General features: G+C 41.6%; 1 protein-coding gene across 1 annotated transcript; it reads left to right on the top strand.

Moving 5' to 3' along the window:
• The first annotated feature begins 9190 nt into the window (after nt 1-9190).
• On the top strand, nt 9191-11353 carry LOC115532731 (uncharacterized). Its single transcript, XM_030342599.1, has 3 exons — nt 9191-9599; nt 9716-9795; nt 10216-11353. The coding sequence occupies exons 1-3, from the start codon at nt 9597-9599 to the stop codon at nt 11177-11179; spliced, it is 1047 nt and encodes a 348-aa protein (XP_030198459.1). The 5' UTR covers nt 9191-9596; the 3' UTR covers nt 11180-11353.
• The last annotated feature ends 1009 nt before the right edge of the window (nt 11354-12362 follow it).

Genomic DNA, 12362 nt, shown 5'->3' with positions numbered 1-12362 from the left:
TGGTGTGGCTGCACCGTAAAGCAGGGGTTTTTCAACCAGTGGTCAGCGGTGGTATTGCAGGTGGTCTGTGAAAATGGTCTAGGGGGTCACCTGTGGATAATTCTGTGCTGTGAAGGAATTAAATTAGCCACACATCTCATGAAATAACAACTAATAACTGAATAATACAGAGACAACAAAGAAATTAATTGGGGTACATAAAAAATATTTTTATGTTTTTTTTTACATTGACCTTTACATAAATGCATTTTCTTGAATTCTGGTGGTTTCAAATGTATCAGATACAGAATGGGCACCCAAAATTTAGTGGGAAATGACACCTTAAGTGTTTTTCTACTGTGTTTGGTTCCAACGTGAGGCACTTCTGAATATTAATGGCGGCCATTTTGGATTTGACCTCTACCGGGCCTCAGAGGTCAAATCTGACTTCCCTCCAAATCTGAAAATGAACCTAATGGTATAACCTAACTATGGTAGATGTTTCATGTTTCTTTCAAAAAGTGCACAATTCCCCTTGATTTGAGGGCTTAACCGCTGTACTATATGTATTGGCATGACTTTAGCTGTTTTCATATTGTTTGGAAATACACCGGTTTGAAGAGACTGATTGCAAATGTGGGTTAGAGGCCTAGCTATACATTCAATTACATTTTTGACAGTGCACATATCAATATCATGACAGTCTGTGGACTTTTTGCTCTTCAGTTACAGTGTCAATAATTTATTTTTCCTCAGTCCCTCTTAGAAAAATTGTTTCATCAACATATATGTCTTTACTTTCTACACCATCACTAATACTAGTATTTGGAATTTCCCCGGCCAAACCAGGACCAACCCCGACAAAGAATGTATTAAATTCCTCTGCAGCTGAAGCCATATCAGTGATTGTTTTGTTATTTGGAGACATGAAAGAGTTTGGATATTCTGCCTTTCCACTTCTTTTTTTGATAATGGCATTTAATACATTCCATGTATTTTTAACCCTTTAACTGCCGCACCAAGAAAAATGCTATGGAAAAAAAAAATTTTTGCATTTGTATTCCCTTGGGTTGATTATAATCAGAATCAATAAAAAATAATTCAACAGGACCCATATTTTTTTAAATATCAGCCTCTACCAAACGGTTGAGATGTCACTTAATGGTCGAAGTACCGGAACTCCGACAAAGAGCTCCAAATAGTAGAAAAAGTCAAATATTTTACCATTGGATCCATTTTTTTTTATATTATCAGTATTGCAAAACACACAGGAGAAAAATTGCACCTCTAACATATCTCATCACACTTTCATTGTGTGGTGGTCCAACAGCACAATTATTTTTGGGGCGAAAAATGCACATTCCTAGTTGAATACTAAGCTGGTTTGCAATTAAACATTAGAGAACAATGCAAAAGCTGGGAAACATTGGAAAACACAAGGACACATTACACTTTTGATATTCTTTATCTCAACACAACTGATCTCTGTGGTGGGGCAACAGCACCAATGCAACAGCACCATGCTCCTTGAGCATTAGATCCACTTTCCAATTGGAAAACAATGCAAAAACAGTTGTACAACACATTGCAAAAGACACAAACACATTTTAACAACACAAAGCATCAGTGCAACAGCACCAATGCTTTCAAATCCACTTTACTTCTGGTGGTATGCTGCAAAGCATTCCTGGTTTGCAGACAAACACAGGAAAACATTGCATTTCTTTCATTTCTTGACACACCCTTCGGACAGAGGTTGCATCGCCCCCGCTTTTCACTGTGAAGTGGCCAATTTCCCATGTTGTCATAGCGCACATCTGGTTGGGGTTTTGGTCGTGAGGGTCGTGGAGTGTATTTTTGATTCTCTGGTGGGGGAGAGCTGAATGATGGTCGGCCAACTTTGGTTGCATACTTGTTGACTTTGATCAGACTGTGGGCGACTGCCAGGCGAAACCTTTTTAGACACAAGGGTTTCTCGTTCAGTAGGCCACAGTCCCTTTTGTAGACCAGCCAGGATTTGGCGATGCACAAGTCAAGGATGTATCCGAAGAGGGGAAAGTACCATCTCCTTGACTTGGCTGGGGTCTTGTACAGGTGCACAAGCATGTCGGACAGATCAATCCCTCCCATATGCTCATTGTAGGCAGGGATGAGTGACGGGCATGGGACAGCAATCTTTGCCTTAGACTCTTTGCTCCACCGTTTCACCGCTGAAAAAGGCATGATCCCACAAGCGTTGCTCAGAAGATTGACACATTTGTTGTCAAACCATTTGACTGCAACCACTCCGTCAGCAGACATGTAATCACATGCTCCACGCCCTCTCTTCATCAGCTCTTTGTCTGTCATCAAGGGAGCTCCACCAATACGGTTTGGTCGGACGGTGACAATGCACTTGACACCCAGCAATGTGTGCAGGTCTCTGACCAAGTTAAAACTGGTGAAGTAGTTGTCACAGAAGACGACAGAAAGGCGTGGCTGTGCTATGGTCTTGCACAGCGTTGTCACTACTTTTGCTCCCAAAAGTAGCGTCTGCTCCTGCTCACTGAGGACAACATTGAAAAATGTGGATGCCCCTTGGTACATCAGCAGGTCGTGGATGATGCCAGATGAACTGGCTCGGCAGAACATCTTGAAGCCCCATTCATCTGGCTTGTTTGCAATATATTGGCAAAGACTGCCAGCCCTTGTGCCTTTATATGCGACCATGACTTCATCCACACTGTGTTTGTAAGTGGATGGAATCAGAAGGCATTGCTCTCGAAGCATATTAAAAAGGGGACGGATTTTGTAGAATCGGTCTGGACTCTGATTCCACTGATGATTGTCATTGAAATGAATGTACCTGCGTAAAAGCTGGAATCTCTTCTTTGGCATGATATCAGCTATCACGTCGAAACGTGAATCATAGTGCCAGTAGTCCTCCAGTGATGGGAAGGTAAAAACACCCATGAAGAGTAAGATTGCCAGGAAATCTTGTATCTCTTCAGGGCTGGTCTTGATGGGATCCCCCAACTCTTGGGCGGAGTAGAGATTGGTATGATGGCCAATATGTTTTATCATCTCATCAGTGAAAAGCCTTTTGAAGTACTGGAATGGTGTCTGTACAGCCTCAGGGGATTCAAATCTTGAAACCGGAGCCTCAAATCCCTCAATGTCTTCATGCTTCCAGATGATGATCTCTTTTCCTTTGTTTGGACCTGAGGGCGAACTTGGGTCAGGGGTATCCCCCGTCTCCTCCAAGGAAACTGTTTTTAGGGTGCTCTTTCCTTTTCTGCTTTTTTTGAGAGGCGGCTGTGTAGTGGAGCTGCTTGTTGAGGGAGCCTCTTCTTCCAGGGATTCAAAAGGACTGTCACCAGCAACTTCTGCTGGTGTGGGATGATAATCCGGATCCTCTATTAGGTCATCATTATCACTCAGATCAGCATCAGAATCTTCAGGATGTTCTGGTACAAGGGCCAGGAGAGTGCGTTGTCTTGCACCGTAGAAACTCTTAGCATCCATCTAGTATTTTAAAAACAATTAAAAAAATGAAATAACAAACCACATTATTCTTCAATGGTATTCATTAGTATACCAGCATCTTTCATTTGGTTAAATTGGAAATAGTTGTGATAGTTAGAATTTTCCAGATTTTTTTTGGTGATATTTACCACATTTATTTTGAAAACAACTCAGAAAGTGTCAAAACTACATAATTAAGAAATTATTTCGGCACATTTATGTTGGAATAACATTAAATGTTTAGTATTAAAAGCAATAACAAATAAAAGGTTTTGATTTCATAGAACATTGTTCATTATAAATGAGATTAGCTTAATTTTTCTATGTCTACCATAAAGTGCCAAATCAACCGTTTGGTTGATGTAGTTTAGAAAAAAAAAATTAACATGTAAAAGAGTTTATTTTGCGGAATAATTTAACAACATTCTGTTCAGTAAGCTTTCTTATACCATAATATGTTGAAAAAATGTACCTACCTTTCAAATTTTAACCAAAAGCCGTCCACATGTTGGGAGTTATTTTCTCGTTTGGGATTTCCTATTTTGAGTGAGACTTAAAAGGCGTACTATTGGAAAAAACAGTGACATCTAGTGGCGGTCTTTGGGATAACATACCTCAACCGAATGGTAGAGATGACTCAATCAGGTTGAATTAAGTTAAACATTCCTATCAATAAGATATTGTGACGTAAAATGAGCTCTACCAAACGGTTGAGCAGGCAGTTAAAGGGTTAATATTGTTTTTGTTGTCCTCCAGTAAATTGCTATAGTGATCCATTTTGCTGTGTCTCATAATTTTTGTTAGTTTATTCTTATATGTCTTATATTTTTGTTCTGCTTCTGTTGTTCTTTTCCTTAAAAATTCTTTATATAATGAATTTTTTTAGGGTTAGCCCTTTCAATATTCCTTTAGTTATCCATGGTTTCTCAGCATATTTTGGTTTCACTATTTTCTTTACTAGAGGACAATTTTTTTCATACAGTTCTGCTACAATTTCCAGAAATGATTCATTGGCTTCATTTGCACCTTTAACATATACCTTGTTCCAGTCTTGTCTCAGTAGGTCTTCTTTAAAGGAATTAATAGCGTTTTGTGTTTTATGTCTGGTTATTTTGACCGTTGTGGTGTCTTTTTTTATCCTCGTACAGCTCTGTATGGTTGCGAAGACTGGCAGGTGATCGCTTGTGTCATTTATTACTAAACCACTGTGAACTTTCCTATCCCAGACATTTGTGAATATGTTGTCAATTAGTGTAGCACTGTGTGTTGTAATTCTGGTTGGACGTGTGATTGTTGGATATAAGCTGTTGCTATACATTGAATCAATAAATTCTGCTGTTGAATTGTGTTCTTGCGGGTTTAACAAATCAATGTTAAAGTCTCCACAGACAAACACAATTTTCTTGTTATTTATGTTGTGATATAATTCAGCTAACTTTTCCTTAAATGTGTCAACACAAGAACCAGGTTTTCTGTACACACAGCTTATCAGAATATTTTTAGATTTTTCCATCTCAATTTCAACAGTAATGCATTCCATGATGTTGTCCAATGCAAATGTCATTTTACTGGCATATTTACTTTTGCAGCTGATATCAATACATAGTGCAACACCACCACCCTTCGATTGAGTCCTGTTAAGAAAAAACATTTCATATCCTTCAATATCCACCATGTTACTTGTTTCTTCACTAAGCCATGTTTCAGTTATTGCAATTATAGTGAATTTTTTGTCCAGTTGCCTTAAACAATGTTTAATTTTTGATAAGTTTGAATTAAGGCTCCTGCTATTAAAATGTATGATGGATATTGACCCGTCCATTATTACACTTTTTCTGAATTGTTCTTCTGTATAATATTCACAATGGCTGTGTGTGTTATTATAAAAATTGTTTTCAGGATCGATGTCATTTTCAATGTCTTGCGGTTTATGTTCTGTGTATTCAAAACATTTCAAATCCAGTTTTTCATATTCTGTTAATAGATTATAGTCCGAACTTGTCATGGGTGTTCTAGGTGTGTTCACTTCAGGGTGTATTATGTTACCTTGTGTTTTTTCTTTCATACCTCGAACTTATCCAGCTCGGTAACGTCTCTGACGAGGAGCACTTTCGCTGACTCAGGAGTGGTTCCATTCAGTTTAATGAATACTTTGCAGTTTGAAGTCCATGTTGCTTGAATCTTGTTTTGTTTTCTTAGGATGCGTGCTTTCCTTCCTTGTCTGATGATTGCTTGTTGGTTCTTTCTGTTGGTAAACCGGATTATTATTGCAGGCGCGATCGTTTTGTTTTTACTACGCAGGGTGTGACAGGCCTCGATGTCTCCGCTGTCAACAGAGATGCCCTTGCTTTCCAAAAAGCAAAGGACCTGTTGCTCCAGCGACTCGCGGTCGTCCTCGGAAGCGTCGGTCCCTTGCCTCCCGGCGGCGGTGTCCTCGGATGCCGCAGCAGCCCTGGCATAGCTCCGGTGTTTGGTCCTCAGACCGCTGATGATTAAATCATTCATGCGGTAGTATTGCTCGAGATCGTCCACTCGGTTTTCCAGCAGCGTGATTTTTGTGTCCTTTTCGATGTTTTGTATCTTGAGTGTGTGGATTTCACCCATCAGATCCATGATTTTTGTTTGTTGCGCAGAGATTTTTGCCACCTCAGCTGACAAGAAATCAAGCAATCTTCTAATCTCCTCCGCCTCGTCAGGCTGGCTTGCCGTTTTCTTCGGTGGCATTTTGTCGTCTTTGCTTGCTTGGCTTCAGGAAGGAGTTAGTTATAGTATTGGAATAAAAGATGTTCCTTATGGTTTTTCTGCATTGCTGCCTCAAAAATGCCTCCCTGATTAGTACGCAATGCTTTGCACAACTTTAATCTGAAGACCAGATCGATGCGACCGCACACAACCTGCTTCCTAGTGGCTATGTGGGGGCAGTTTATGTGCTTAAAATCCGTAACAATATCATTCTAAATAAATACAAAATGGTTTTAGGGGTGGGTTTAGGGAATAAAGCTAAAGGTTAGGTTTAGGATTAAAAACAAACTTTTTAAATTTTAAATGTTGAAGGGTTTAGGTTTAGAGAGAGTGAGAAGAGTGGTGGGGGTAAAAGGGTGGGGAGTCAGAGGTAAGGAGGTGTGGGATGTCTGTCCCTACATTCTCCCCTGCCTTTCTGGGCATCTCTGATATCCTATTCACATCTCAAACCCAGAGGGCAGAGGGGTGATAGGACGTTGAAGGGTTTAGAGTTAGAGAGGGTGAGAAGAGTGGGGTAAGGGAGAGTGGGGAGTCGTATGGACTAAAATGTCCTGTAGGTTTTTATTACGGCGGTAGGACATTAGTATTTTAAAAGAAGCGAGTGGGGCGGTTTGAGGTATGGCAGAATTAAAATTGTTGTCGCGAAAATGTAGTAATTAATGGAATTAACTTTTGTTCTGTGTTCTTTTTTTCAGGGAGAACGGGCCGGCCTGGCTGGAAGAGGGCGGTCACTTCCCCTTTAATAGTCAGAAGAAAACGTTTGGAATAGCCGCGAGGTCTAAGGGCCTTGAAAAGGGTCCTGGTGGCCTCCTCTACGTGATGAGGTAGAGAGCAGATGCGGTGGAAACGGATTAGTTGGGACTTGATGATGGAGCTGAAAGTATGCCTGGGATGGTAGCTGGTGTTAAATAATAAGGAATGCCTGTCAGTGTCTTTAAAATAAACCTTGGTTGCTAATGTTTTGTGTCCATCCTTCGTGTCTGTGAAGAAAACTACTGTGTCCAGGAAGGGGACCTGCTGGAGATGGAGAGTGTGTTTGAGTTTGATACGGGGGTGGTGTGAGTTAAGGATATGTATAAAATGGTTAAATTCTGTTTCTGATTCGTCCCAGAGGCCAAAGATATCATCTAAGTAACGGAAATAGACTAGGGGGCGTGACGGGCATTTAAGGAATGCAGATTCCTCCCAGTCTGCCAGATAGATGTCTGTGTAGGCCGGTGAATATTTCCTTCCCATTGCGCAGCCGCATATTTGTAGAAAGAAGGATTTATCAAATAATAAGTTGTTGCGGGTAAGGGTAATTTCTAAAAACTTTAAAATAAATGTGTTGGGACGAGATGAATCCGGTGACGAAGACAATGCTTTCTTCACAGCCTCGAGGCCCAGGACAGTGTCGACGTTCGTGTACAAGGAGTCAACGTCGATTGAAAAGATAAACGTGTTATCAGGGACGGTGAGATTCTTCAACTTGTTGACAAAGGTGTATGTGTCCTTAAGGTAGCTCGGGTGAGTGTGAGATAGGGGGTTAATGTAAAAGTCTATGAACTCCGCCAGGTGGTATGATTCGGAGCCACAGTCGCTAACTATGGGGCGTCCTGGAGGAACCACGAATGGAACAGTCCAATTCTCTGGGGGTTTATGTATTTTGGGGAGAAGGTAAAATAATCTCGCCCGAGGGAGATCCGGGCCGTATAGGTAGTGTGCCTGTTTTGCGCTGATGAGATGCTTTTTCCTCATCTGGTCAATTAAAAGCCTAACCATTGTCTGAATCTCAAGGTACAGAGGATCCGTGAGAGGGCGATAGTAGACCGGGTCATTAAGTTGACGTGTTGCCTCCAGAATGTAATTAGTACGGTCCTGTATTACAATTTGCCCTCCCTTATCCGCCGGTTTAATAATAATCTCATGGTGAGATTTTAGTTTGTTGAGGGCCTGTTGTTGATGGACAGTAATATTGGCCTCCCCTACAGGACGTCGAGGTCGGAGGTCACGGAAGGAGCGGAGGTCCTGATCGATGAGCTGGCGTATAGGCTTCGAGACGGACTTCAAGGCTGGTTCCCAGATAGACGGCGTAGTAAAAGGTAAGTAAAAATAATCTGTGTTATATTTAAAATAATCGAGAATTTTTAACCGTCTGTGGTAAGTATGTAGATCTCGTCTCAATTCACTACGTGCACATTAGCATATGCTACTTCCGGTAGCGTACTTCCTATTGGGTGTCGAGCTTCCGGTATCAACACGACTCGGCTGTCTATGGCTGGAATCCGGTAGCCCAATGGCCGAAGCAAATTTCTCAAGATGTCTTGGACATATGCCGGCGATAACAGTTGACGATGTTCATCGACTGGTTAGCATTTTTTCACCCGCACCCCAAAGCAAACGAGAAAAGGGTTTTATACTGTATATATCGCAATATTTGCACAATTTTGAAGGTAAGTCACAACAACATGATATCCATGCTACGTGCTAAAGTTATGTTATCTGGTAAATGTTATGTTATCTCTATACATTATAAAAGTCGAAATCGTGCGTTAGATGTTTGTCTTAGCCCTTGTTTAGTTTATGATGTTATGTTCGGAGGCTATGTGTTGTTGACACTCCTACGTGTTATATAGGCAGTAGCCTAAAAGTATCAAACGTTGATTCGTTCGTTTTCAAGTTAGCAAACTGTGATTGCCTGTGTATGAACAAACGAACTTTAGATGGACAACAATATTTTCCTATTAGAGTTGCTAGTCATTGTTCTTACCAACTAACTTGCATGCTATCCTATTAATTACTAACTTGCTAAAATTGTTATTTTTCCACAGTGTCTGACAAAGATCAGGGTTCAGGAGAGGTGATGGTCAGGGCAGAGTGCTACAGGTCAATGAGGAAGTCAGAGAAACCTCACAAGCTCAGAGTATGGATACAGTCAGCGGCAGTGTGAAATTGTGTTCAGTGTAAAAATCATAGTAGGCCTAATGTTCGTTAGGGTATTGTTAGGTTTTAGGGTTAGGGTATGGTTGGGCTTAGAGTAGAGTTTCCTAGGATCATGCCAGGCTGTCAAGGGAGGTGTTCAGGCAGAATTTGAATATACATCAGGCAGGCTTTTAATATATATATCCCTTGACATGAGTAATACTGTCAAGGGATATGTATTGATTACGTTGAATACATTGGTATGTTGTACTTTATAGGTGGTCCTAAAAGATGTGCAGCCTGTGGAGCTCCTGCACTTCCACTGCACCTGCAAGGCTGGAAAGGCATTGTGCAACCACGGTGTTGCACTTCTGTTTCGAGCTGCGCACTATTCGCAGTTGAAACTCCAGGTTGTCCCCCCAACGTTGAGCTGCACTGAAGGGGAACAACAGTGGCATAAGCCTAGAGTTATGGTGAGTTCATTCAATCCAACTTCATGTATAAAGCATCTTTCATGCATACATTGTACCTGCTTTAAAACAATCCTACTTGCCACATTCTGTATTTATTTTTTACCATATTGCTGTAGGGGATAAAGCCGGGCCCTGTTGACAAGATGGCTGTGATCTCGGCCAAACCAAAAGCCAGAAAGACCACAGAGGGAGTGCGGTAAGTGCTCTATTTATGGGATTTCAGAATACATTATATTGGCCAATAGCATTTATAACCAGTGATGGGAAACTGGCATTATTGTTGCAAAGTAGGTTCTATGTGTAACTATATTCTCTACGGTAGTGAGTTATAGGTTCAACTAATTTCATCAATGATTGATTCCACTCACCTCTAAGTGTCAAACTCTTTAGCAGGTGTCTATAAAATTGTCAAAAGCCTGACTTGTAATTCATGATATTCAGTGTTATTATTAATTCAGATGACCTGTTATTGTATTACATTTGCAGAATGCTCTTCCACTCAAGCAGAATGTATTACTCTGTTGCAGATTTTTAGTGTGTGTGTGTGTGTGTGTGTGTGTGTGTGTGTGTGTGTGTGTGTGTGTGTGTGTGTGTGTGTGTGTTTTCTAAAATACAGGAGCAAACTGTACAAAGGTCTTCATGGGGAACTTCCTGACCTCTCAGTTCTTTGGGTGTCGGAGGTATACAAAGACTTTGCTGCTGCTGACCGCCCTATGATCTGCAGCATGGGGATAACTGCAGATATTCCACTAGTGGACTCGCTGTTTGGAAAGGTTCAACATGGAAGTCCCGTGTCGTACCAGCAACCTGCCAAAGACCAGGTAAAGGCTCTCCATGATGCCACACCCCCTCCATCGTTGCCACTCCAGGCCTACAGACTTGAGCCATCAGAGTGCATGTTTGCGTGTTCCAGAAAACAACAACTGCACATGCAAAGTCTTCAAGTCACCGAGGATTTGGCCCATAAGATCGAATGTGGTACCCGAGAGCAGAGCTTGTGTGCCGATTGGTACAATGTTCGGAAACCACGGGTGACAGCATCTCGTTTCAGAGAAGTCTGTCATGTGGGCAAGGCCTCTGAAGAGGGACTTGCGGAACGGATTCTTAGAGGGATACGGCAGACCGCAGCTATGAAGAGGGGTTTGGAGTTGGAGGCTGATGCAGTCTGGGAGTACTGCCAGATAAAGAGAGTCAACCACTACAAATGTGGGTTTGTAGTACACCCAGATGCACCTTGGATTGGTGCCTCGCCGGATGGGGTTGTTTTTGACCCATTAGAACAGCCAGAGTTTGGCCTTTTAGAGATAAAATGTCCCAACATTTCTAATTACATAGACGCACCTTATCTCAAGGTAATAAGTGGTTCAGTGCAGCTCAAACCAACCCATGCCTACTATTGGCAAGTTCAGGGCCAACTGTTGGTCACAGGTATGAGTTGGTGCGATTTTGTTGTCTCTGCCCAGGATGATGTTTTCATCCAGAGAATCCAGAGGGATGAGGGCATGATGCTAACAATGAAGCGTGGGATTGACATGTTTTTCTTCAATGTATACATGGACAAATACCTGGCAGTGGCATGAGTTGTTGATTTCATTTTAGCAGATGACTCCTTTAAATCTTATGTGACTAATGATTAAGTTAATTGTACATGTTCATTTGAATGCTTTGTTTATTGAAGGGCAATCTCCTTTCTCTTTATTTAATTCCCCCCTATCCCTTGATTTTTCAATAAATGATAACGTATTCAAACATTTTATCAGTTGTCTCCCTCCTTTTTGTTGCACCTCTTTAACGAGCAGAGGTTCGTAACAGGCAGTGACACGTCATGCTAACGATTAATGAAATTTTACTCTTTCAAATACATTTCACTTGAAATCTATATGATGTGTTTTTCCTTTCTGAATTACAGATAAATGGTCCTTTGCATCTTTAAAAAAATCCATCACAGCCAATAGGACACAGAACAAAGCTGTAGACTACATTTATGAAGTAAAGCAGTTTTATTTAAAGAGTAACAACAAATCACTTAAAAAAAACAAAAACAGTATGGAGTATGGTTAAATAGCATGTTTTTTTTGCTAGGAGAGTATGGTGTGGGAGTCCATGGATAAGGATACCTGGCCACCAGAAAATCAGACCATCCATTTCTTGACCAGGGGTCCGTACTGATAATTGGAGAGGAGACATGCAACAGTGAACAGTTGATTTATACTGCCACAAATAGAGAGAGGGATGACCGTGTCAAAAAGTTTGTTTTCTTTGACCCTCCTAATGAGCCTCTCCACGTGGACTCTCAGGCGTGCAATCGACTGGGTTTTAAGGATGTCTACCTCTGACATTTGCTCCTGTTTGTGCATAAAAGCAGGGCGATGCACTTTCCCAGAAACTAGCTCATCTATCAAAAACCCCTTGTCTACCATAACCTCCATGTCGGGTGTTAGGAGAGAGGTGATGCCGGAGTGACGGAAAATCTCCTTGTCACTGATGGAGCCTTCAAAAAGTGCTGACACAAATGTCAATGCGTGTCAGCACCTGACACCTGCTGGCCGGCTAGACTGCTGTTAACCCCCGGCGCCGTCCAACTGGCTTCCCCGTCTCCAGCGTAGCTATAACCGGCTTGCTCCACTCCTCTGCCTCCGCTGTGCTGGCTCTGTGGCTTCACCATAATCGCCTGGATCTACCGCTGGCTTCTTCCGACTTCACAACCTGTGGATTTTAACCTGTTCCTCTGGATTGCGCTATGTTTGACTCTCACGTAACGAG

This window comes from Gadus morhua, chromosome 20, assembly GCF_902167405.1.
Source record: "Gadus morhua chromosome 20, gadMor3.0, whole genome shotgun sequence".
NCBI lineage: Eukaryota > Metazoa > Chordata > Actinopteri > Gadiformes > Gadidae > Gadus > Gadus morhua.
The sequence above is the reverse complement of the archived record's forward strand: the minus strand, read 5'-3'. Positions and strand labels throughout refer to the sequence as shown.